This window comes from Pyrgilauda ruficollis, unplaced genomic scaffold, assembly GCF_017590135.1.
Source record: "Pyrgilauda ruficollis isolate IOZ18807 unplaced genomic scaffold, ASM1759013v1 scaffold6, whole genome shotgun sequence".
NCBI classification, from domain to species: domain Eukaryota; kingdom Metazoa; phylum Chordata; class Aves; order Passeriformes; family Passeridae; genus Pyrgilauda; species Pyrgilauda ruficollis.
Window position 1 is genome coordinate 8,847,740 of NW_024527710.1, and position 20,022 is coordinate 8,867,761.

The 20,022-nt window shown below is 42.0% G+C and overlaps 1 protein-coding gene across 1 annotated transcript in view; it reads left to right on the plus strand.

The window, feature by feature from the left end:
- PTPRF (protein tyrosine phosphatase receptor type F) overlaps positions 1-20,022 on the plus strand; it is a 376,714-nt gene that overhangs the window by 117,701 nt on the left and 238,991 nt on the right. The window contains exon 3 of the mRNA XM_041483344.1: positions 13,013-13,174. Within this exon, the coding sequence (XP_041339278.1) occupies positions 13,090-13,174 (85 nt within the window). The 5' untranslated portion in view covers positions 13,013-13,089. The remainder of the gene's footprint in view (positions 1-13,012; positions 13,175-20,022) is intronic.

Here is a 20,022-nt window from a genome sequence, read left to right on the forward strand (position 1 = left end):
GTTGTACACAAATTATTTCTTATAAACCACCTGCATATATAAAGCACATTTTCTGTTACCAACATCTCCAAGACTTGGATTGCTCATCTAACCCTGACAGTGCCTGGGGTACTCTGTTCTTTTTCTTAAAAAGCTGATCATTGATACTTTTCCAAATGTTTACATGTCATTAATATTAGTTAAGAATATCTAATGCATTGCTCCTACAGACAAAGAGGATACCAGCTGCATCAGACAAGTTCCTGTTCTGTTGCCTCCCTCCCCTAGAGTCAGGGGTGGTCCCTCTTCTTTGTGGAAGATGTTTGTGATTTGCTTTCTTTAGAAAACACAGGAAAAGTAGTAAAGGAAAAACCAAAAGATAGATGCATGAGTCTGTCTCATAAGCCCTTTTCAGAAACCTTGTCTACCCTCTGAAAAGAGAAAATTACCTTGTACATTGCATATAATTTAGGCTGAGGTTTTTCCCTCTCATTTCAACTCTCAAAGAACATTTCTTTTTGAAGGATAAAATACAAAAATAAAATTTAAACCCAGCGTATCAGTAAAGGGGAATGCATTCTGAAATAAAGCTTCTGGGCTTTGAACCTTTGCTGGTTGACCCCTAAAACTTCTAGTGGGGTATTTCTTTGCTATAACTATTTCTGAAACACTTAGTGGATCCTTACCAGGTAGAAAGACTTGGCTTCCTAGCCATGGAGTAAAGAAGCAAGATTCTTCCAAGAAGTTTCTGAGAGAGCATCCAGATCAGTGGGAAATGTTCTGGAATTTATAACAAGAAATCTGTGGCTCTGTCTACAGTATCTACCTTTCTCCTGCTTGGAAGTGTTGGATGATTGTAAGATTATTTTTTCAAGCAGTAGGTGGGCTGCCTTTACTACAGGGAGTGTTACGGCTCTCTTCCTTGTGTGAGGAAGAAAGACTTCTTCATTGCTCCATCCTCAACGCATCCCATTTTGGGGTCTTTGCTACATCAGATGGGTGAGAGCACTTGATTCTGCTGGACCTGCCCCTACCTTCCCCATCAGTGACACAGTGTTGGCACGTGTCACTTCACGTGAACTTAACATTGGCTTTGTGGGGTGGTATGTGAGGAGCACAGTTGTCCATTTCCTGACAAGGACCCAGTGATACAGCAAGTCCTGTTCTGGTTGGGTGATATTCCCTACACTTTCTAAAATGTAATGCTTTGATGCAGAATTTGGGGAATGAGTACATTCCAAGCGTAGACTGGCCTTCCTTCTGCAGTGTGCATACTAGCAGCTCCTTCTGCAGGACTGTCCTGACCTTGTTTATTTTGGACTTAGGCACCGTAAAATAGCTTGTTAATTGCTGCTCATTTAGAATTATAATTAGGTGTTACCAGATGAGTTCTGTAATACACAATTAAAATGTTATAAAAATTTTTGTGGCTTTTAATACTTCATTTATTGGTTAAAATTTAATTCAGAGTACACTGATTGCAGGCTCTCTGTGTATGTGCATAATTACTAAAACCCACAAGGGTAAAACCAAAGCAGGTTTGAGTGATGCAGAATCCATGCACTGCCTGGATGTCGAGCAGCCAGGGATATGAGCACTGGCATTGGATGACTTTGCCCTGCTTTTCTGTAGGCTGATTAAACAGAGGACTGGCATGAATGTGGTGTTGTGTGCTCTTGCTGATTGGGTAAAACCACTCCTCTGCTCACACCTGGCTCAGGTCCACTTTAATGGGCTGGGCACATATCTGGAAGTGATGGACACAGAGCTGCAGACTTGGGGCACACAAGCTTTCAGAGGGAATGTCATCAAAGCCACTTTGATGCATTAGTCTGCAGGTAAGAAAAAGCTTGGACATCTGGTGGCATTGCATATCCAAAAGTAAATGCTTAAAACTTGGAGCATGTTCCCCATATGTCAATAAGAGCTTCAGAGCCATTGTTTCTTGGCAGCTGAGGAGTTGCTGTGCTGCTGTTAATTTATTATATTTGGTTTTGATGAACAAGGTGCTGCATTTTGTGTTGTCAGCCCCATGCCAGCATCAGCCATGTGGAGGAAGAAGGGGCTGTTCCTTTTCTTGGAGCTGTGCTTAACCTGGTCCACCTTAAGCTTTCCTTGTTTTTTTGTGAAGCTAGGTAATATCTTTCCCCCTTTAAGATCTGTTCTGTTTTTCTGCTGGAAGCATTTTTCCCTTCAGGATTTTACATTCTGGCAACTAACAAATTAAAATAGCTTTCCTCCTAAGTACGCTAAAACGTACATTGAATCTGATTTCAACGGCGCCAAGTATGCGTTTCAGCACACTAATGCACGAATGGATTGAAAAAACAGCTAGCAGTAATTTTCTTTCCTTAGGTTTTACTGAATAGTATCCCAGGAAGCTGCACATTATGTGTTACCCTCTTTATGTGTTACTCAAGGTCATGTAAAGGTGAAGGCCTGGAAGGAGAGTGAATAATTTCAATAGTAAAGCTCAAAGTTGCTGCAGATGGCATATGGGATGTCTTATTTTTCAAAGGTCTTTCCATCTGGTATTGGCAGAAGTCTCCATTAGAAAAGGGCAGTTTTGTGTGAGGTGCATAATTTATTTATTTTTCAGGTTGATCATCTTTCAGAATTCAGGTTTATCTTGACTCAGACTGTTAGCATGGGACCATTCTCCTGGTAAAGAGAATGCACAGAAGTTATAAGGTCTGAGTTACATAGGAAATGCTCTCAAAGTTTGAGGAAGAGGAGCTTTTCAAGACTGAATTATAAAAATCAAAAGCAAGCTGTCTTGTGGAAGCAGATGTGTTGTGGTGGGTGAAATTTTTTTGTTTGCCTTTTTCCCTTTGAATACTTTACTTAAGGTTGAATTGCAAAACTTGAATTTTTTTAGAGCCATAAGATGTAATGGAGGACCACAAGAGGTGAAGAATGTCCCCTATGTCTCTATCTGTGCCATGTGTATGCTGTGCTGAATGTGAGAACTGATCTCTCCTGCTGCCTCTCCAGTGCAGAAATAACAAAGCCATTGGAAGTAGCTACATAACTGCCATGCACTGAATACCCTTGGTTAGCAAAGCATGCCTTTTCTAGTAGTCAGAAAATTGCTGGATATAAAAAGCAAAGTCACACAAAATCTGTGATAAATTTAGCGTGGATTTTATGGTGGATGAGGAGGGTCCGTGGGAGGTTCGGGTTCACACAAGATGCAAGGAGCAGCAAGTGCTGTGTAGGGGTGGTGATGTACCCACCTTACCTGAGAGATAGTGATGTTTGCCTTGGCTTTATGTTTTGGATTTCTTTCTGAGGTTGGCAGAGGCGATTATTACAGGTTCATTAACATGTGCAGAATATTGTTAGCCTTCCCACCTTTTCTCATCTTTCTAATCCGAAGCAGATGAGCGTTGTGCATCCTTGATGAGGTGTCAGCAGCACGGATCCACAGCCATGTGGAGCTTTCCTGTCTGCTGCCTGTAAGTGCTCAGCACTTGTGTGTGGTCCCCACATAAGAATTTACTTGCAGAATGCCAGTGTGGAAGCAGATTTTGGCCTGTTTGAAGAGTCCTGGCATTTGCTTTGCGGCATGAAAGATGAAGATGGCTGGTCTGTCCAGAAAGTGTTGGATTTGCTGCAGCCTTGATGCAGCTGTTATCTCAGTCCCTCTGGACAGGAAGTAACTAGGAAACTACTGCTTTGATTTGACAAACAAAGAAGACTTGTAAAATACATTAATTGATTTTCTTCCATCAAAGAGTTTTGAACACACAGCCTCAGATCTGAGTAAGAAAAAATCTGATGTGTATATGTTTTGTGTGCCTTACTGTACAGAATGCAATGCAAAAAACCTGAGTTTAATTTTTAGCCTGAGGTGCAAATGAAGGAGAGAAGTAGTTCGGAATAAAAACTTAGGAATAGAAATTCTTGTACTAAGAGTTAAGATTGACTTGCTGCCATTAAATCAGGAATTTGACAATATGCAGACCTGTAGTTTCTTCATCTTCAATAAGCATTATATTACACCTAGGGCTTTTTTTATTTACATCTCTTTAATATGGCTTAGGTGCTGTGTCATATATGCCACCTCAGAGGCTGTTTTCTTTCGGCAAAGCAAAGCTAGGGGGCCTTACTAGAAGGAAAAAATAGAAAGGAATAATCATAAATTTAGCATCTTATTACAATAAGCCTGATTGCATCTAGGTTTCTTTAGAGGTTACAGAAACAGTTTTCATTTTTCATACAGAAGGCAATTGCATGAAACTTGTGCTTTCATAGTTCTTGCTTATTAGGTGCGGAGGGAATTTCTGGGTGCTGTCTTCCAAATGCCAAAATGCCTCCAGAGCCAGCGAACTGCAGGATGCTGGGGGCGTTCTGCATGGAGCGAATTCAGTTTAATAAATGTAATAAGTCCATTTACCCTACTGGGCTCTGTTAACTACCTGCATATAAACCGAGCATACATAATGTTTGGGCAAAGGTTATAGAAGCAGTTTGCAGGAAAGGCTAGCTCCAGAGCACACTGAAACAGCAGCTATTCTTATTTTAGCCCTCAGTAACACACACAATAATGGGGTTCAAGCAGTATCCGTGGTTGAGACAGTAATAACAACTATGATATAATTAACTTCAAAGCCCTTTGGGAGAGAATAATTCCAAAATCTAGCATTGAAAATGTTCACAGTTTCACAAGATGAGAATTACGGGAAGTTTAATTGGATACATAAACCCTCCAGTAGGGCATAAGTTGTCTGCTGAATGATGGCATTAGGAAGAAGCCATCCCTGTGGCAGCCTGCTGCTGCCTTCTCTTGCACGGGTTGGTGATGGCTGGCAGGGGTGGTTGGGACAGGCGGGAATCCCGTCTGCTGGAGCCCTGCTGCTCCTCAGCTGGTGGTGCCCATGTCTAGAAAGGATGGCAGCCAAGATGTATTTGGGAACTTGGCACTTTGTGTGTGCTTGGTGGACCTGTGGAAAAGGATTATTGTCTCTGTGAGGAGGATCAAAGCAGTGAGTCCTTTTTTACTCAATTGCCACGTGTGGCAGCGGCTGCGAGACAGTGGGTGGGCGGTTTGTCACCAGTGTGTGTGTTCTTTCCAGAGCCTGGCTTAAAATAGCTGCAGACACAAGGAGTTGGGTTGCTCAGGATAATTTAATCACTCCTGGCTTTGCCAAGATGCTGCAGCATCAGCAAGGTTGAAGGTGTTTGTGGGCTCCTCACATACGTCTTCATGAGTATCCATGACTGTGGTGAATATAGGGCATGAATACATCATTGAGCTCAGAGGGGTGAAGAAGATGAAAATCTTGAGAATGTGATGGTAAACTTGAGAAAGGCTAACTTAAAAGAAAGTGAATAAGTTAGTCAAAGCATCCCTAATATTATAATGGGAAAAAGTAAGAGTAGAAAAGAAAAAGCGAGGGTGCAAGGGGGGAGTGAATCAGTTCCTTGGTGTGGTTTGAAATCAGTAGGGGAACATAAGAAAGCAAACTGGGAAAAGCAGTTAAATTAGCAAGCAGTTAGCTGGGAATAATTTGCTCTAGGTAGGTGGCAGGCTTGAGAAGCTGTTTGAGAGGAAAATTTGGAAACCCAACTCCCATTTATCAGTAGTAGAGTGTATAAAGTAAAATGAGTATAAAAGGAAAACTGAAAGATCCAAGGTGGGCTTTGAAGAACTGCTGACTGTACATAGAAGATAAATTATTTAGGCAAATCAGTGCTATTGTCTTGTGTGAAAATTTGTCTTGGTGGATGATGGAAGGTTAAGGAAGAGGAGTGTGCTGCCAAAGAGGAAAATTATTACTTTGCATCATTTTTAAACCACTGAAAATACTGTAGAAGACTTGCTACTAGTATTGTGCCCAGTATTTCTAAATATGAAAGCTAAGCAAATTCCAGAAATTGAGGTCTTTGCAAAAGCAGATTTAGAATAAGCTGTTAATCTGAAATGCATTAAGTGAGCAGACCCCAGTAGTATGCTATGTTACATAAAACATAACTGAACTTCCAGCAAACGTAAGGTGTTTTTTGTTACAAAGAACAAGTTTCCCCCACCCTCCCAAAAAAAAGTTCTTTATGTATCTTGTACTGTGGTTGAAGCAAAAATTACTGCAAAAATAACACAATACCTGAAGATCATGTTCTCACAGGGTCCAACTTTAATGGATTCTGCAAAGGAAAATTTCTAGAAGTTGCTCCAAATCTCCAGGCCAGAGAAAGGGCTTGTTCAGATTTTGGGAGGTCTCAAAAATTTTGACACTGAGGCCTCTAAGAAGACTGAGTAGATATGTGGATAGAGTAGAAGCATTCTTACAAAGAGGAAACTGATTTAATTTTGAAATAGACTCGATTTAGGATTTAGTTTGACTTCATGCCATTCGACATCACGCAAATCCTTGAAGGGATGGAAGGACAGATTATCTCTCGTCTGATCAATCATTTGCATTCTTGCCCTTTTGGTCTTAGGTCTGCTCTGCCTTGCACGTTCTGTCAGTCTGAGAGGTGCAGAGCCAGTGTGTTTGGCACTGCTGGAGCCAGATGCAGGAATAACAGGGCCACAGCTGTACAGTCAATGGCACTCAGCTGTGGTGTGGTGTAAGCAGCAAGCCCAGAAGGACTGTGTTTCTCGGGTCTGCCTCTCTTTAGTTTAAAACCACCTGTCTGCACCCTGGCTGTGCAGAACTTAATGCCCTGGAATTGGGTTTAAAGGAGAGGACTTCGTACCTAGTGATTTTAGTGCTTGCACTGTTTTCAACTGTGCTGAATTCAGTCAGGCCTGTTATAGCACAGTCATTTTTATTAGGAGTATATTGTCGCATGTACAGTAATTTGTAGAAAAAGCACAGAAATTCTTGCTTTGTGGAGATGTCTGACTCGTGAGCATGTTTCTTCGCATTAGTGGAGTTTGCTGACAGTTAAGGAATAGGTGAATTTAGTTTTATTTTTTGTGGGACTTTCTAATGCCCTGGATCTGTAATTCATGCATCTGGATGCAGTGCTGGGCCTATTCTGTAAATGTTAGAGACTTCTGTTAAAAGGCTGATATGCAATAGTTTACTTCTTTTAAGGATACTTTACAGCAGGAATTAGGAGCCTTTACACTTGGGTAGGGTGATATACAGCAATCTGTGCTTAGTGCTCACTGTGAGTGATAGCTGGGCTTGTGAGGCTCAAGGCTGATCTATATTTTAAGTGGATGTTTTAACTTATCTCCATAGTTATTTAACGGGGCCCTTCATAATCCTTGTTCCAGTGGAAAAATTCCTCTTTCTTATCTAGTATTGTCTGCAGGCAATGACACCTTCAGAAATTAATGTATTTGGAGCCAAATGTATCCAATAAAGCTGACAGGAATATTCAAGTTGTGCTTGTATTCTGCTTGAAAGTGGCTTTGCTCCTCTCCTTGGGTCAAGTTGGGATTGCATGTTCAGGATCACAGTGACCTGTAGCTGGGCCAGTTCGTGCTTAAACACTTCTCACTTTTTTGTACTTTATCAAAATAAGGGGAAACTTTTTAAAGTACTTCTGAGTTGTTCTTGCTGTTACATATATTGCTCCATACCAATCAGCCTGTATTAGTTTGTTGGTTTGTTTTGAGGTTTTTTTCCCAGATTACGGCATATTTTGGGTTTTCTTTTTGTTTTTTCCTACCTCATTTTTATTTTCTTTCCAAACAGGTGATGAAACATTTTCCTTCTGGGAAAAATACTTCGGGGCAGGGGTGTGTTTCCCTCCTTTTTTTTTTTTTTTTTGACTGTTTACTGAGAATAATCTGCATACACTTCCGTTTGCTTTGTCTCATTCTCACGGTTGCATGCCCATGACTAATTATACTCCTCCACTCCTTTCTTGGTGTTTTGTATCCTTCTTGTACTTACAGATAGCTATCAAATCCTTAGCACTCTGTCTAGTTCTTGTGATTTGACAGAGATTTTTATCCTTTCTGGTTTTTAAATTGCTTCGTTCATTCCTTCTCTCTGGATGGTTTGAGAGTCTTGTTACTGAGAGCACCAGACTGATGCTCTGGGCCTGGTCATGCCCGGGTCCCAGAGGTGGTACCTTTGCTCATGTGGCAGTTTCTTTAGCTCTTGGCCTTTTTATTGTATTGCAAGCTCATAGGAAGTTCCTCCCTAAATCTATTCCAGCGTTGCCATCATCACCATCTATCTCCCCACTGAATCTCTCTAATACAGTCCCTGCATGTGGGAGTTCGGAGTGAAATGAGACTCATTTTGTCTTTTTTGGCCATATTGCTGTACTCCCCAAGTCTCTTTATATTATATTTCTCGCAGAAAAGCACAAAGAAATCTATGCTAAAGGAATACTAATGTAGTGAAGTGAAACATTGAAAAGTCATTAGCTTGTGTGTAACTGCTTCCACAACTTTTAATGTGTGCAATATGATGGTCTTGAGTTATATGGTGTGTCATGGTTTTCCTGTTCCTCCTTCTGAGCACAGATGAGGCATTATGTACAGAGCGAAGCAGCTGAGCTGTAGCCAGTTATTGTTCTCACTTTTAACAGAATAAAGAGCTGCCTTATTGCTCTGCGTGATGCATGATCGCCGTCGCTGATGTGACACCCCAGAGCTGATCAGGTGGTATTGTGTTGATTGGGTTCCTCTGGAGCACTGGCTCCCTTTCAGATACTTTTGTAAAATACAGAGGGTAGGACTCCAGAAGGAAAATTTGATTGTGTTGCACATGTAGTAGCACTGGGAGAGGCTGATGTAATTTCAGCCCTGTCTTTACCGTCGTCTGGGTGTGCCCAGTTGGTGTTTTCTGACCTGCATCCTTGGGCTCACCTTGAGAATGCTCAGGAAGTTTCCACTTTGAAAAACAAACACAATTGTTTCAGGTTCCTTTTTGAAGAGACACTGTCACATCTCCAGGTCAGATAAGGACGTTGCTTATGGACTGGGCTCACCTTCCCACCCTGTAAGTTTCTCCAGAGTCTCTTAATGATGTTTCACAACAAAGGCAGTGTCAGTACTCAAACACACAACAAAACCTGGCAGTTCTGTGGATATACAGGGGTTCCTGGAGGGAACTTTTTTGTGCTGACTTCTAAGATTCTTTGGGTTGCAAAGTAGTTTAACCTAAAAAGCGACTTTAGTGCAGTGGTTTTGTCCCTGGTTTGGAATGGACAGGCTTGCTTTGGGGATTCTGTTCTTCACTGTGCCAGTCTTGGCTGGTGACCCACTTGTTTCAGTTCAGTTTATCTTGCAGAAGAGTTCATAGAGGACATAAGCTATTCAGTGCTGGTTTGAAATTCCTCTTGACTCTTTAAAGTTGACTGCTTTTTCTAATCTCATTGCAGTCTCCTGTGAGACGTACTCATTGCCAGAATTTCTTAGTACCATATGAGCTGTTGGTATTCTTGGCTCTGTTTTAAATGAGTCCAGCTTTTTCTGCCTGTCTGAAAGAATCAAACCATGTAGGTTTCAAAAAATGTCCTCAAGACCACCTCTTTTCCATCCACCTGCCCCGCAGCAAAAAAGTGATATATTTAAATGAAGATTGCTAGTTTTTTGTTGTGCTTTCCTGCTTTCTAGTTTTCTGCCAAACTAGCTCTCGGTAGTTCTAACACTGAGTTTGGAGCAGAGGCAGGAGTTTAGCTTGCTAAACTCAAAGCTGTTTTTACAAAGCCATCTGGAGTGCTTAGCCTCAGCCTAATTTTGGGTTATGTAGTGTAGAGTTTATAATATTGCCAGGACCAGATGCAGAAGAAGAAATGAGAATGTACGTGTGTTTTTGAAAAACCTTCTTGTATAGTGTCTGGGCTCCCAAATGCAGTATTAGTTGTGAGATGCTGGCCAAAGCAGGGAGATTAAAGGAGGCCTTCAAATGAAGGGACTGTGAGATCATCTGGTGCACAGGAGATCAGTCCAGAAATGAGAGAGAGCAGCCTGAAGAGGCATGAGTTTGCTGGGGACAAGACACATTAAGAATTGTAGGAGCATTATTTGGTCAGTTGCTGTTGTACTTGATTTTGCCAAAGTAATACTGGCTTTGTATTTGTTTAGCTTGTTGCCAAAAATCTACCAGTATTAACTGGTTTTTAGCTGCTTTCCATCCTAGCCTGCCTTCTGCCCCAGGAAAGGAAGCCTTTAGCAGTGGTTCAGGATTGCTGTTTAACACTCTCAGGGTAACACTGGCCCTTCTAAGGGTTAACTGAACTTCAGCTGATGCCCTTGCTTTGAGTATTGGGTTGTCTTGTTGGGAAAGCTGAACCACTGGGAGAAGCTTTTTAATATTTTCACTTTCAAAAGAAAATGACAGCTACTGAGATTTATAAAATTTTAAAACATTCCAATTTAAAGCTCTTTAATTATTGAATGCAGACAACTTTTCCATAAGCAGAGCAACCATGGAAAGAGGAAGTGGCAAATTTTGATCCTGTTTAAGGCCAAAGGTGGTCTATTAACTTTGGTGGGACAGACAGCAGTCTGGCATAAGAAAATCTGGCTTTTCTACCAGATGGTAAATTATTTAGAGCACTAAACAGTTGAAAAAGATCAAGTCTATGAAGCATCTGGTAGGATATCTGACAATTCACCAGTTCTGCATAGTGCATGCTGTATGTATCTCATGGGCTGGAGAGGAAAGTTATAAATCTGTTGAAACTGCAGAAGAAGCTTGATCACATTTACTGAAAGAAGAGAGAAATCAAGAGACAGACCTATTCTTTAACTGAGGTTTTTGTGTTCCTGAGAGTTACTTCTGAATGAGGGCTGTGGAGGTGCTATTGACAAGACTGAGCAATCTGTGCTCAAGATACACCATTAGATGAGACACTTTTGTTGCTAATGGAAGTGAATGAAACAGGAAAAGCTCTCTGAAAGCTGCTCACCCCCACTGTGGTCTGACAAATACCTAAGATGTTTCAGCACCACCTGTAAAAATTCTCTGTCCTAATCTTACAGTGTTTGACACACATGATTAGTTTTGACACAGTAATTTCAACCCTTGGTGTCTCCCACCCCCTCCCCAGGAAGAGTAGCCTCTTGGGATTCTGGCTGCTGTTGAGCCAGATGTAATGCTGCTTAAAGTGCTTCCGTGGGTTCCCTTCTTCAGGCAGCAAAAATTACCCCTGTACGTGCAGAATTTAGAAGCATAATCATCAGTCTTGATCCAGGCATTTCTTCCCATTCCTATGTGGGCCACATCTGGGGAGCTGGCCAATGCTGGGTCAACTGCTTGGGGACTGAAATGTTCTATCATTGGATTAGAGCTTATGCAGCTTTAAGTACACAACTACCTGTATCTCTCTTTGCCATGTGAGACATGTAAATGGTGCTTTTAGTAATCCTTTGGTGAGTGTTGAGTGAGGATGAGGAAGTTGGAGGGCAGCAAAGATAACTGAGTGTGTGGCTGGTACAAAGAGCCTTTTCTGCAGTATTCAAAATTTTGCTGCTGAACTTAGTTAGATTTATGCCTTCTCAGTGAGACAATAAAAGCAGGATGAGATGATCAGTATTCTCTCTGCATCTAGGTTAGAGCTAGGTTATTTTGTAAAGTATTTTCAGATGTCTTGGCTGGAGAAGATGTTGCATAAATAAAGATTTCTCTGTGTTGTGCAATATTATAACATGGGAAAAGATTTACTGTGCAAATACAGTAACAGAATGGAGAAGAATCATGATCTCCTGTTTGTTAGTACTATGCATTGTAAATATTTGCCAAGGTAGATTCTCTTGAGATTTCTCATGGATTTCCCTAGGCATGATCATTGCTGGCATTCTTTGAGCGCTGTGCTTTTGTCAGAAGTAGACGTGTTTGTAACTTGTGATACTTCCATCAAAAGCTCAGCGGTTTCCAAAAAAACAATACGCTTCCAAATCTAGCAAAATTCAGAAATATCTCTGTTAGAGCAGTCCTGAAGGTGTGTTTGAAATGTCTGCCAACACGAGTAAGAGTGGTGTGTTGGGCCATGAGCAGTGTGAGTGTGCACAGTGGCAGCTACTTGGCTTCAGGGATACTCACGGGGTCCACTCAGGCTGCCATCTGCCTGCATGAGATTTCTTCACTAATTATGCTGTGTTGGAAAGTTTGGTAACTTCTGCAGTTCAGTGGAGAATCACATCTGCTTTTAAATAACTCTTGGGCTTGCATTGAGATGCCTGGCACAGGAAGTGTAAGCCCCTGTCACTGCTGAGTGTGGTTGCTGAGGGCATGGTGCTTGCTAGCTCCTTTAAAGTCTGTTTTAATAGGGAGACCTTAGACTTTGAGATGGAAGTACAGTGAATATATTTGCATTAAAAGATAAAGAAGGCAGATACACAGAAATTGTATTCTTTTTAAATACTTGCCTTTTTTTGGTTGGTTTTCAAGAAATTTTCTGTATTTCAATGTTCAAGCAGATGCCCAAGTTAAGGCAATTTGCAAGATGATTTGCTTTGTTTTGGAGAGGGAATATCCAATCATGAATCCTTTTAGGTAGTCATTGCCTCTATTTTGGGGAGTTTGAAGCTGAGGTGTTTGCTTTGGGTAAAGCTTCTCTTTATAAACACTTTCCTTAATAACATTCTGCTGTGACTCTCACCCTGTGAGCTGACAGCTGATCCAATTCAGCTTCTGTTTCTTCTGCTGGAACCCGCTGAGACTTGCCTGGTGTACTCCAGCCCAGCTGGATGGTCCAAGCTGTGCTTCATATGCAATTTGATCACAAACCCTCCCTACACATGCAGTCAACCACGTCTGTCTAGGACATGTGGAAGGAGAGTTACAAGAGCTTAAGATTGTTTCTTGAATGTAATGTGCAGCTTCAGAACTATTTGTTGTGAACAACAGCAACTAAAGGATGCATTAATGGGCCATAAACCAGACTGTACATGAAGGTAAACTTGGAGACAGGTACATTTATGCCTGCTGACCCTTGAAATCAGCTTATTGAATTTGGAGGCGTGTGTGGTGCTCCACTGCTCATGCAGGGAAGATAGGTACATTTCTTTTAAAAAGTATCTGTAACGATGACTTTGCAATGCAGTTTGGTATACTGGCAGTTAATCTGTGTGTCATAATAATTTTCCTTTTCTTCCTTTTTTGGTTTGCAGGAGTAAGTCTGTGTCTGTAACGCTGGATGTACTGACCACTTGCCTCAGACTGAAGAGGACTTGCTCTACTTTGGAATATGGTGCCTAACTTCTGCATCCCAGTACTGACTGTGCCAGCAGCCATCCTCTGCTGCTTGATGCTGCCTTTAGCAGGAGCGGACAGTAAGTAACATTTGGCTTTGGAAAGCTTGAATGCCTTGCAAAATTTCCTTCCAGAAATATTAAACCTTCTTTGTTTGTACTGGAAACTGAGGGTTAAGAAGCAACTTCCCCCCCAGTCTTCTATTTCCCAGTGTGCGCATTGCAGATAAACAGGGTGTGTGTGAAGGGGCACAAGTAGAACTAAAAAGGCTGACAAAATTTATTCAAGTGCAGAAAGAATTTCTGGAGAAGCTGCAAGATCAAAACCTGACAGTTTGATTTCTAACACGCACAGATGAGTAAAGAAAATTGGGGGCGGAGGAAGAAAGAAGTATTGGGGTCACAGTAATCCCTGTTACTTTTTCCTTGTTCTTGTGCCAGCTCTCGTAATTTGTGTAGCACTGAGACATCTCTCCTGAGTCAGCAGGCAGTTGCTGTTGGAGAAAGATGTTGAGGAAGAGGGTGCAAGTTCTTACCTTCTGGCATAGCTCTCCTGCATCTATATTTTGGCAGAATTGGAGTACAGTGTTTCCTTGTGATCATACTTTTAGCTGTTGTGTCCTTGCTGTTGTCCTGGTAGTCCCATAGAGTTGTTGTGACTGGCTTTAATTAGCCCCATCCAGCCAAGGGGAAATATGTGCACAAAATGCTATTGTGGACAGACAAGAGGACAAAAGCATGGCTAATGATAGCCTGCTAAAAACACCTTATAGTAGGAATGTTTCATGGAATGGGTTATGCAGAGAGCAGGAAACCTCGATGCTTTTTTTGCATAATCTTGGGGTGTGTATTTGTTAAGCAATCCCCAATATTTGTGCAGACCCCCTCCCTTTTTTTTTAACCTGTACCCAGATTTTTAGTGTCCAAATGTCTGCACATTCATCACAGACTCTGGCAGTTGTGAATACTTCTTGCCTCTGAAAGAACCCAGGGCTCCTGGGATGCTTGAGCTGGAGATGAGATGACCATGATGCACCTCCTCAGGTGCCAGTAGTCATCTCTTTCTCACTGCAGCTTTAGTCACCAGGCTTAAAATTAGATGTAATTTTGTGAAAGTTGAAGGAGATCTTGATTCATGTTGGTAGGACCCTGGCTGAATGTAGGAAACAGACTGGGGGGTCCTACATGTCCTTGACTGAGAGGAAGATCTAAATTTAGGGAAGCTGGAGTGAAGACTCAAGAAGGGATGTGAAGAAACATACAAATTCAGTTATTTTGTTGTCATTAGGGATGACATGTACACACAGCAGATTAATATAGGTCTGTATGGGTCTGAGCTGCCCAGTTAAACTGGGGGCAGCAGCTGTCTCCTTCCTCAGCTTACTTTGCTGTGTGCTGGTGCTGTTGAAAGGTGCTTATTCAGATCACTGAATAATGTGAATGTCTGGACATTGTAGCCCGTTTTGGAATCTGGCATAGAGAAGTACTTGTTTAGTCTTCTGAGGTGTATAAATAATTACCTGAAATTTATTATCTTTATACTGGCTCCTGCAAAAGAGAGAAGCATCAGTCACGTCACAGATGTGCAGAAGCTGGTGGAGCTTGAGATGTCCCAGGACAGTTCTTGGCCTGAGGATAACTTGTGGTAGACGTGGTTTGCTAATTTTGTGGAATAATTCCAAATGCTTAAATGTAACAAAATTGGCTCTGTTTCTGTATGTTTTCTCAGATTTGGAACATTTCTGTGTTGAGCAGCAAGTTTATCTGTATGTATGTCTTTTTCTCTGGTGCAGACAGACTCTGAATTGCTTTTTCTTAATCTGGAAGGCAGCTCTGGAGGGCACTGACCTTTTAACTACCGCAGCCACCGTGGATTAATCAAAGGTTTCGTAGGATGGAAAGTGGTTTTTAGCAACTCCGTCTATTTGAGCAACTTAGAGTTTTTCTATCATCTTACCCACTGAATCTTGCCACCAACCCTCAGATGGTGGGAGCTGTGTGAAAGGACCTGTCTGCTCTGTGCCTCTGCAGGGGTAAAATGTCAACCCCAAACTCTGCATTTTATGGGGCCTGCCCATCACTGATGCAAACAAGTGATGCGGTAGTGAATCTGGCATTGGAGAGCCCTGATTCAGGACAGTAGTGAAGGACAAGGGGAAGATATGACAATGTATGGACACTGGGGCTTCCAGAAGAAGCTTGAGAGGGATGCTGTGAAAGGGGCAAGCCATGTGCACACTCCTCTGTTTTTTAGTCCCCATAGCATCCTGTTGGCTTCAGCAAAAGAGCATTTATTTATTGCACTAGTTATGGCTGTTCCCAGGAAATCACTGTGATTCTTCCTTTTCCCCATTGCAGTGCTGCCTGGAGTCAGTGGAGGGATGGGCAGGCTCTGTATCTGCAAAGCATTCTTGCATTTCCCTTACTGAAAACAACAGGATAGTGAGAGCAGAGTTATCCCTGGATTTTCTGGAGTCAGTCCCTAAATTGCTTTATAGGGGCAGGAAAAGGATGGCTGGAGATGGGCTGTGCTGCATCCCTGGCAGCAGCGTGGCTCGTGGCTGGCTGCTCAGGGAGCCCCCACGGCTGGGTCTTCCCTACCTTCCCCACCTGCTATTGTAACACATCTCAGGGGCTGCTGTAGCTCCCTGGCAATTAAGGCAGCTGGCAGAAAGCGGGATGTTAACGCCTGAGCTAAAGCAGATTTAGTGTGTATTTCCTGGTGGAATTGGCGCCGCGCTGTGCCAGTGCCTGCCCTGGAATCGAGGTCACAGGAGCTGTGAAGAATGTCAGTGATGAGGAGTTGAAGTGGCATCCAAAGGTTAAACCGAGTGGCAGAGTGTCAGAAAAAGAGGGGCTCTCTGGGTGCCTCCCTGGCAGCAGGAGGGGAGTGGTGCTTTCCTGGCTGCTCAGGTGGGCTGCTGGGAGGAGAAGGTGAGCGGGAAGGGGCACATGCGCACGAACGGTGGATACAGAAGTGCTAATTTGGCAGACAGCTATTTCAAATCCTCCCCAGCTTTTACATACTGCAATAAGAAATTATTAAATTTTCTCTGTGATCTGACTGTGTTTCTGTCAGAGTGACCCTAATTCCATTAGAGCAGCTCGGAGCTGATTCAGGATGGCTGTTTTACCCATTCTCTCTCAGCTTGCTTGTGTGGTTTTTTTAATATGCTCTGTGCTTCCCTGTCTGTCAGCTTTTGATTGTGCATGGGAAAAATGGCTTTGCAGATTTCAGTTAATGTTCAGTGCAATTGTCAACTAAAAGATGCTTTTTTTTTCAGCTTTTGAAAATGTGTCATTTTTTCTAATAAAATAAAAACCCAAAAAATCCCCTCTCAAAACAAAATGAAGAGAAAATGGGGAAAAATCAATACTCTCATGGGAAATCATCAGCAATGTCTTTTGTTGTTGTCTTGGTTTTTTAAAAATTAGGCTTTGTTTTTGAAGTCCTGGGAACAGGTTCCATTAGCCAAAGGAAGAGACTAGGTGAGCAATCCTAGGCCTTTTCTAACCACAGTATGTATTGGTTTGTCTTGCGCAGAATTTCAAAGGGCTGAAGGAATAAAACCACTTCAAAAGTGACCTTGTAGAAGGAAAGAACTAAGGCAGAATTAGGCCAACTACCTGTGAATTGATACCTGGTAAACAAACAATTTGCACCTTTTGATTTCTAGAGGTATAGCAAACTTGGCTTTTATTTGAGGGGGTAGATGAATGTGCAGAGCTTGGGCTCCCACCACCTCTGGCCAGGAGGGACCCCAAGTCTGAAGTGTCTCAAGGCTGCCCTGCCCCTGAAATGAAGAGTTAATTTATATCCTTTTTTGAGTTTTTTTTTTTTTTTCAATCAGTGTTTCTTGGATGCTAATTGAATTGAGGAGACGCATTAAAAAAAAGAAAATAAAAAGATAGGATGTTGATGCATGTGAAGGTTGGGAAAAGAAAGGGTACTAGGATGGGTTTTCTAGATATGGTGATGTTCCAGAGTCTAAGAGTAGTAGGATGGTCTTTCTGGCTTCAGGTGAGCTCTGTTTTTTGCACTGTACCTGAAGTGCTGTCTGGAGGTTTTGTGTGGAAGAGCACTGGAGGGAACATTTCTAGTTTGTTCTTGTCCCCTAACTCTGCTGTCTTCCTTTACTGTTCCGTGCTCCCAAGACCAGCTTGACTCGTTTTGACTCCCTGATTCAACTCTGCTGCTTTTGCTTCATAACCTGAATGATGCCTCAACAACAGCTCAACCCCAAATACAGCTGCTCCAGGCCATGCTGTGAGATAGACTTGCTGTTGTGCAAGCCTGGGAAATGGCCACTTTGCAGGGCTGGGCAGCAGGATCCCGTTCCAAAAGCTGGACATGAGGCTTCTCCACTGCTGCCTTGCATCAGTTTCTGTTTCCAGGTTTCCTGTTTGCATGCCTGTCCCCAAACATAGCATCTAGTGATTATGTGTAATTGATGCGATTGGATCCAGGTATTGCAGCACAGGTAAATACTAATTTTCTGCAATTCTAGCTTGACTAGCTTGACATATTCCATCAGCAGAAAGAACATGGAAAATACTGTTTAGGAAAACCCCTGTACCTGAGGCATTGAGGTGGTGTCATTAAGGGATGGGTTGAAATATTAACCACAGTTATTGTGCAGTGTTTATTTTTGGTGTTCTTACTCATCATATATATAAATATATATATTTAGGTAGGAATGGATTCTACACTTGTGTGTAAAATACCTAAATGCTGCTTGCGTGTAGCTAAATATTGCAGACATCAAGGTGGAAGGGATGCTTTGAGGACAAACATCATGTACAGAGTAGACAAAGGATCTTTGTCTGCATTTATAGCCCTCTTAGCTCCAGCACTTACAGAGAACGTAAATTTGTTTGGGTTGCTACCCACAACAAATCACAGCATGATGATTTGTCTTTTTTATGTATTGTTAAAGCCACCAGCGTTCATCAGTCAATGTCAGCTGACAGGTCAAAGGTCCGCTTAGCCCCCAATCTCTCATCCAGTAGTGGTCAGTACGAAGACTTATGGAGGATGGAAAAGCAGAATAAATATATAGCGATCTCTTCTTGTTGTCTTCTTGGAGCCCTCGGTGAGTGGTGGCTCCTGAACCCAGAGAGGTGCTGTAGCGACTGCAGCAAGCTTACTCTGGGTTTTGCTGTCAGGCAGCTGAGCCTGTGGTCAGTCTGCAGGGACATCTGGGGGGCAGTGGTTTGCATGGAGACCAAGGTGCAGGCTCTGGCTGTTGCCTCTACTCCACGGCTCGTTGTTGGAGCCCCTCACTGCTGCCGTGCAGGGCTGAGCATCCCCACTTGCCATTTGCACCATTCGGACTCGGCTGTGCAGAGTTCCTCTCCTGCCTTCACAAGGGATTTCCTGTGATTAAATATCCATGTGAATTTTCCAGCACAGTGGCAAATGCTGAGGAGATGATATATTTAATACTTGTTCTTTGAGAGAGCTTGTGCTTATTGGCTTGGTGATACAGAAAACCAATAGAACTACCTGCTTACAGTTTTATCTTCGGTGTAGATTCATAGATTTTAAGGCCAGAAATCAGATCAGAGTAGTCTTTTACTCTGACCTGTGTAGCACAGGCTGTATAATTTCAGTAGTAATTTCTGCATCTGCTTTTACAGCTGTGGATGAGCTAGCACGTAGCTTTTGGGAGGCTGTCAAATCATGATTTGAAAAGTAAATGATAGAGAATTTACCCATCTCCTATATGATCTGTAAAAATGGCAAGTAATCATTACTTCTCCAAATGTCTATTTATTTCAAACTACCTTTATGCATTTTTAGGGTTTAGACACTGGATATTAGAGCATCTGTCAGTGAGACTAGAGAGTCCTGCTGTTTAATGCAATCTCCTGGAGAAGCAACTTCAAGTGGAAGAGTTAGAGAACCTGAAAGTTTGTCCTTTTTGTTGTAGAAGAATGGACTCATCTTGTTTTTTTCCAACCAGATAAAATTTTTATTGTTCTTCACTAATCCTCCAGACTTTTCAATATGTTTTTTAAAGTCAGGGGACCAGGACCAAGACAAGTGGCTGCATTTTCCAACAGTACAATGGCACTTTATCTTTTTTACTCACAGCATTCAGCTGGGAATGTGGTCCTCCACTGTGACCTCTGAATTCCTTTCTGGACCTCTGATTCCCAGGATGCAAACTTCTATTTCATTAGTGGGATTTGGCTTTCTGCTCATGAATATCTGCCCCTAGGTACATTACAATGTGTTTTCCTGGTTCCCAGTTCATTTAGTCATCTGAGTAATTCTTTAAAGGTAACTTGGCCTTTCTGTTTGTAGCTGACTACAAACTTTGGTAGAGCTTACCCTTTACTTTCCAAATCTAATTGCAAGTTAGTTGCATTCATTCACAGATGTTAATCACTTGTGGCTATTTGCAGAGGCTGCTATGTGTATTTTAAGGAGTTATTTAAAATACCCTGTAGTAGTGATGGTAACATCCTTTGCAGATGGAAAGGAGTGCCAGAAAACCATTAAAATAATATGGTTGGTCGTGATGCTCCTGGCTATTACTACTACTGATGTCAGAAAGGGAAAAAGTATGAGATCTGCTGGAGCTTTCAGTGTTTTTAGCTGAGTAGTTGTAAAAAGCAATGATGTGGTAATAGGAATGCTTTTTTTTGTTTCTTTGATTATCTCTTCATTATACTGGTGCTTCAGAATGATACTGTAATATAAGATGATCAAGCTCATTTTTGTGAAAAACCAGGAGTATGAAATTTGTTTGCTCAAAATGTTAGTCAATCGTTTTTGATGTTGAACGTGGTTTAAAAAGGAGTGGGGAAAAAAGCATCTGTTCATGGGTGCTTTTTCTCTGGTAAGTTGTCTATCTTTATGTATCAGGAGCTGAAAAGCATTGGTGTACTCCTAATTGAATGCTCTGTTTAGTCCCTTGTGA